General features: G+C 31.7%; 2 protein-coding genes across 3 annotated transcripts; both read left to right on the top strand.

Annotated features, from left to right (window-relative positions):
• Nucleotides 1-58: 58 nt before the first annotated feature.
• Nucleotides 59-780, top strand: LOC134244500 (uncharacterized). 2 transcript variants are annotated; one of them, XM_062726763.1, is made up of 3 exons: nt 59-129; nt 227-367; nt 646-780. In XM_062726763.1, the coding sequence occupies exons 1-3, from the start codon at nt 78-80 to the stop codon at nt 777-779; spliced, it is 327 nt and encodes a 108-aa protein (XP_062582747.1). In that variant the 5' UTR covers nt 59-77; the 3' UTR covers nt 780. The 2 variants fall into 2 exon arrangements, with proteins under 2 accessions (XP_062582747.1, XP_062582746.1); XM_062726762.1 differs by having other exon boundaries at nt 577-780.
• Nucleotides 781-4,580: 3,800 nt separating this feature from the next.
• LOC134244499 (uncharacterized) lies at nt 4,581-5,963 on the top strand. The gene is made up of 4 exons (XM_062726761.1): nt 4,581-4,725; nt 4,926-5,034; nt 5,448-5,740; nt 5,934-5,963. Exons 2-4 carry the CDS (start codon nt 4,953-4,955, stop codon nt 5,961-5,963), a joined length of 405 nt encoding a protein of 134 aa, XP_062582745.1. The 5' UTR covers nt 4,581-4,725; nt 4,926-4,952.
• The last annotated feature ends 1,050 nt before the right edge of the window (nt 5,964-7,013 follow it).

The raw sequence follows: 7,013 nt of genomic DNA, 5'->3' as shown, positions 1-7,013 counted from the left end.
CTCGATTACAAAATGGATCGATGACGTCATCATTTAATGCATTCAGAACAACAACGCTTACAAACGTTCAAGTCACAATGACATTTTCTTGCACTCTTGAACTCTGTCTTGGGCCATGCAATGACGCAAGTAAAATTTCATTTTCTGCAGATCATACCAAATTGAAATGATAAATTCAAATTGAAACAAGCTTTGAATTTAGACCATTATTTCGTTCTTCAGGAAGCGTGTGGACCAAGGCGGAAGCGTGATACAGACCTTAAGACGAAATCTCGCGAAAAACGAGCTGTTGAAGAACTACTGGGACACTCGTACATTGGAAACAGATACACTGTATCAAGACTGACAACTATCATTAAAACCTCAGGTAAAGGGTTAAACATTAAGTTTCATATCAGAGGTATTTGCACAAAAACTTCATCATTACCTGGTTACATGTGTATAGTGACTATGTATTAAATGCAAATTTACTTTTGCTTGCCTGTCGTTATGGGATGTTGCGTTCTGCGTTATTTTGCTTTGAGCAATTGTGAACCTTACACAGAAATAACATGATTGTTGTCTTTGTTTTTCCAGATCCAAATAAAGCTTGTGTACATTTCGCCATTATTTTCCTCTTGTTTCCAACATTGACCATTGTTGCAGTGAGTTTGGTGACTTATTCCTTAATTCTTTATAGAAGTTACAGACAGCAGGTTATTTTGCAGTCCGAAATTCTCAATAGTCGTACTGCCTCAAACGTCAGCATGGGACCAAAGATAGAAGATACTGCCATATGACGTCACTAACTCAAACATTAGCATAGGACCAAAGATAGAAAATACTGCGATATGACGTAACTAACTCAAACGTCAGCATGGGACCAACGACAATAGATACTGTGATATGACGTCATTTATTATTATGCGCCCGGATCGATAGATCCAGGGCGTATATTGTTTTTGTCCTATCTGACTGTCTGTCTGTCTGTTTGTTTGTTTGTTTGTTTGTTTGTTTGTCCCGAACTTTAACCTTCACCATAACTTTTGAACCATGAAAGATAGAGACTTCATATTTGGTATGCATACTTTACTAATTAAGTTCTTTCAAATGAAACCAAGGTCAATGACCTTGTGACCTTGACTGTGGCCCATATGCTAAAAATAACTTTTTTCTGCAAACTTTAACCTTCGCCATAACTTTTGAACCATGAAACATAGAGACTTCATATTTGGTATGAATACTCCACTAATTAAGGTCTTTCAAATGACACCAAGATAAATGACCTTGTGACCTTGACTGTGGCCTATACGCTAAAAATAGTTTTTTCTTTAACCTTTTAACCTTCGCCATAACTTTTGAACCATGAAAGATAGAGACTTCATATTTGGTATGCAACTCCACTAATCAGGTTCTTCCAAGTGACGCAAAGGTCAATGACCTTATGACCTTGACTGTGATGTTAATGCTAAAAATAGCTTTTTCCGAACTAAAAAACAAATGTTGTTGATGAACATTCTAGCAAATATGAAGAGCAAACTATTACATATGTATGACATTGAGGGTATATTTATTTATATGAATATCCAGTGTGATCGAACAGTTGTATTCAGATGACGCTAAATGTATGACATTATAAAAGAATTGTTAAAATGTGTTTTTAGTAAGATATATAATAATAACTTGATATATGCTGGAGTGAAGATTGCATGAGAAAGCTTTATTTTCATGTTTTTAAATGGTCAAACTAGATATAATGCACATTAGTCAATTTGCCTGTACATATGTTTAGAATGTTACTTGTATCAAGATGACCTTTGTACAAAATAATCAGATTGCTTAATTGAGTTACAAACGATTATTAATTATGTCATTTGTCTAATTGAAAATACTTGAATAATTAATGCAGTACAAATATAATAAATATAATTTAATAGAATCGATGAAGAATCATGCATTCATATTTATCTAATTATTGGAAAAATATCAATTACGAATAAATAGATAAATGAAAATACGTCATTTGGTACAAGGTTTCAAATACCAGAGGACAAAAGACGTGACTTGTTTAATTACATCACGTGGCTATATGATTCATGTATCACGTGACAAAGGACCATCGTTTACAATATTGCATGTAAACCTGAGACAGACTCTTCAACTTCCAAAGAAGGTGAGAATTTTTTTTAATTTGATGAAACAAACATTTTCCGCTATAAACATCTAAAGATATGAACTGCTTCGTAATTGTAAAACTACAATTTTAATTGTTTTCTTTAGAAACTAGACTTATCCTCTCTATCTTTAGATGAAAAGAATGACAGTTGAGGCATCAGCAGTTAATTATGTTTTCTCTTTCATATGAAATGTCGTATATTTCATAATTAAACCTGATTTAATATGATGGATTTTTAAATTAGTACCGTATATACTCGCCTATATGTCGTTTTTTTACTGTATATTTTAAATTATTCAACTGTTCTAAGTATTAAGAAAAAAACCAAACGAATATAAATAACAATCTCTTCTTCTTTTCAGACTTGCTATAAATGGATATAGCCTTTGTATTAAACATCGATATAGGTATTTAATTTGAAGATGCTCATCGTGGCCTTGTTTGCAATATTTTATATCAGGGACGTGTATTCGGAATTCAATCCTCAATGTAAGCTACTGGCTTATTCATGAAACTCATTCTTTTATAATAATGACTTATATCGTAAAAATATTAAAGAATGTTCCTTTTTTTACGTGAAAGTAAAAAGATTTTTTTAATTGTCCTTTATAATTTTTCTATAATTTTCCTATTTTTTATGTCCAAAATTGTTTGTAATTCCTTATATTGTCTTTTTTAAATTGAAGTGAACGTTGAAAGCTGTACAAATTCGGAACTCAAACTTAGTCTCAAAAACTCTTCGCCGGACGGTCTTGTCTTCATTCAGGGTCAAGGAAGTGCTTGTAAACATACTACGACTGGTAAAGATCAACAATTATCCTTCGAATTTGGTCTATGCGACATACAATATGTAAGTGTTGGCACTTCTCAATGTAAAGTCTAAAATTATTAAGCGTGTTTTTTACTCTGTAAGTTGATAAATTTAAGGTGTTTTAACATTTCTTCTATACATGTTTAAACTTAAAAAAAAACATTAAACATGTACAAAAGAACAATCCCGCGTGAAAAGATGAAAATTATGACAATATTGTGTACATATATCGACATTTTGTTTATTTATAATCCGTTTATACTTCATATAACTTAAAAACCTTTTCAGAAAAAAGAAGAAAGATTTCAAATTGAATTAAAAAATTAAATTTATATATCTAGGACGCTATATTTCGAGTTGTTGTTCAGAAGAGACCGGAAGTACAGACCGGTGACGACAAGGTAGTTCCGGTGATGTGCATGCTGGATCTCTCAGACATGTTGGTTAACGGAGTTGTATTTCCTGGGTAAACTTCTTGATCACTGAACATTATGATTTGAAATTTTGCAGTCCCCTCATTGCGTTCTATAACATTTGTTTGCTATTAATTCAAAACACAATGTTATTTTGAAAAAAAGAAGATACAAAAAAAAAATCGTTTTATTTTTCTTCAAAGGCAAAATTTGAATTCAAAAGAGGGCTAGTATTTGATATGCATGTTTGTTTAAATAAGAAAATAAAAAGTAAAAGATGTTTGAAATCACGGAAATAAATAATAGGAAATGAACCACAAGTATTCAGTAGCGTCATCATGTTTAATCTTTCATTCAAGGAACGACGTAGATAACATCGGAATTAACAGAACGGAAAAACCTCGTGCACGCATGCGTGTCTTTTCGAACATTGTTGACGTAAGCAAAGGAGTTGTGACTTTAGATGATCCTCTTGGGATGGAAATAGAATTAGAAGAGGGCTATCAAGGTTTTTCAAAATCTACATTTGTTTTCATATCTAATTATAAAATTAAACACGATGGATTAATATTATCTTTCCTACCTAACTTGCTCTTGCACCAATCGTTTGACTATATCGATGACTTGATTTTCTTACTATGGATGCACATTCGCACATATCTAAGTATGATTGCATAAAAAATACTTTGTGAATTGTGGGGAAAAAAAGAATCTGTGCAATTATATACATAGCAAAATCAGATTAAAATGAATAAAGAAAACATACTGCCCTACAACTCAGTTTTGAAAACAGTTTCGTGTGTATTTTTCAGACACATTTGATATTCGAGCCAAGGATTGTACCGCCGCTATGATACCTCTCATAAGAGATGAGTATGTCTCCTTAATTACAATTTACATTTCTTTAAACTTCCATTTGCGCATATAGACTAAATTTCTTGAATGAAAAATGCCCCTTTAAAATAAGCAATGTTTCTTCTACACTGTTTAGACTCTATTTCAAAATATGACAGCTTACTAGAGGGTGTGAAAATATTATTATTACCCCTACCCGAAAAAAAGTGCAAATGCAGGTAACATAATTTTGGCAATTTAAAGAGTAGAGCGTTTAGGGACTTTTTTTTTGTCAAAGACTTTTGATAGTTTATAAATCATCAGCATATTCTATCCTTTGCAAACGTAGATGTGCCCCTGATCTGGAACTATTTCCAAACTTTGAGAAGACAAAAAGAGGTTCCTTGGAATCAAAGTTCCGGGCTTTTCAGCCCACGAATCTGAATGGCGAAACTGAAGTGGATGTTGTTTTCAATTGTCAGCTCTCTGTGTGTTTGGGAGATTGCTTTGAGGTTAGAGAAAAACAAAATATCAGTTATTTGATATTCGTAAATATATAAAAAAATGTTTTACAGGAAATTTAAGATCCACAATAATCACTTATTTTTATCATTTAATTTGAATTCATTTTTAAAACGAATTCTCATTGATGAAAAAAATAAATACAAGCGGTATTGTCATTTTTATTTGTTTCATTCTTCAAAAATTTCAGAATCAATGTAAAAGAAATTGGGATCGCATGAAAAGATCAAATGACGAAATAGATGAACTCACAGTGGGGACACGGATTCGTGTTAAGTCACCACCACATCAACAAAGAGGTGATTTTTGTTCGAAATGTTAACACTTAACCATTATGCACAGGGTGATACTCTCCCATTCAATTCATAGAAAGATGACTAAATGTTTACTGAAAAATGACTGAATGGCAGAAGCTCTGTGGCCATTCAGTAACCTTCCTATACCTTTCAGTGACCATTCAGTGGACATTCAGTAGAGTGAAAAGCAGACTGAAATTAATGTTTAATCATCAATTTTGACAATTATCTTTTAAACAATGACAATCAGTCTAAGAGTAATTTAAAATTTCAATCTTTATTTTGTTTGTTAAACTTTCAATCTGTATCTTAATTGCTAAACTTGTCAATTGTTTGCTTCACTTCATAAACTTACCATAGAATTCAAACCTATTATATATCTAAAAGGCATTCAGTGATTTTTTTTATATTCAAAGTGGAAGACAGCCCATTGCCGAAATTTTGCTTGGAGAGGCTCTTTGTATACATTATCTGTATTATGGTCGGGATCGTGATTCTCGGTTCCTGGACAGCCATTGGTTATCTCATCTGTCGACTGGTCAGCAGTGGTATCAAACCTGATCTGGAGGTTGCAAGATCTGTGGGACGAAGGCTCTCCTCCATCCTCAATCTTCCGCAAGGTTATAACTTTAATGACCCGAAAACGTTCGACTCTATTCCGGAAGAAGAAGGAATGACACCTCCGCAGCAACGACGAAAATCAGTCACGGTTGGTTGAAATTGTTCTTGTATTCTTTTGTTTTTGCAAGTATCCTATTTTTAGTTACAATAAAACTGAAAACTGAAAAAAAATGTAAACAGGATTTTATATTCATCATGCAAAATGATCAAATTGAGGAATGTTTTGTTTTCTGTCTCTTTTAAAACTTAAAATCATAAGCTTTTATAATGTTTCTTTTTAGGTGATGCATGTTGGAGCTATAGACGCATGATAATGTAAAGATGTAAAATATGATGGTTCTGTTACGTGTACATCAAATATGGATTATTGACTTTCATGGATATATATTTTTAAGTTGGGTGACAAAAGATGACTGTCTTCTATAGGCATTGCATGAATCTGAATAAAATCTTCCGTGTAACAGTCAAGTTATGATGTTTATATTTAGGCACTTAAACTGTGTAGAATACATGCATGAAAAATTAGCTTTCTTAAGGCTTTGTCTTCTCCTTTTTTATATTATAATTTATTGCTGATTTCACACATCCACGTCACTTCAAAATAATTAATACGAAATTAAAACAATGTATATATATTTCATATGTTTATCACTGCTGATAGGAAATCAATGAAATTAATATTGATTTGCAAATTTTAAATTTTTGCACGATTAAAATCGTTTTTTAATATTTAGACATTTCACACAAGTTTCTAAAAGGATAAAAGATAGGTAAATCTTTACTCAGATGACAAAAAAATTCCACAGATCAAAACAAAAAAACCGAAAAACCATCTATTCCGCATTGTATACATTATACAAATGATTCTTGTGTTGAATTTCAAACTCAAATAACTAGGTCAATGACTTAATCATGGTAGTGGAAAATCTCGGAAAATACTTCAATTTTTCACACTATGACAAGATATTTTTCGTTACTAACAAAATATTACAAGCAATAAAAGCTTAAAGCAATGTAATATTGTAGAAGGGGAACAGCGTCGAATTATATAAATAAACGATTAAAGTTTGGGCCATAAACTCATTAATTACTACAGTCTAAATTTCCTCTGTTATATTTATACTTTCTTTCTTGTTTTAATCAAATATTAAAAAAATATAGATGATAAGAACTCTAAATCAATTATAGCCTAGAGTTACTTTTGTTGCCCTTATTCTAATTGCAAAATCATTATAATATGAGGTCAATTCTCAAACTATTGAGATATGTTGTCTGAAATGGTTTTCATATTTCTGATTTTTTTCTTTGATAGCATTCAATTATTTGGAATGATTCATGAGTTTTAACACACGTAATATTTG

The sequence above is a fragment of the Saccostrea cucullata genome, unplaced genomic scaffold, assembly GCF_032062105.1.
Source record: "Saccostrea cucullata isolate Sc308-1 unplaced genomic scaffold, CSIRO_AGI_Scuc_v1 ctg21514, whole genome shotgun sequence".
Lineage (NCBI taxonomy): Eukaryota > Metazoa > Mollusca > Bivalvia > Ostreida > Ostreidae > Saccostrea > Saccostrea cuccullata.
This window is presented reverse-complemented; position numbering and strand designations above follow the sequence as displayed.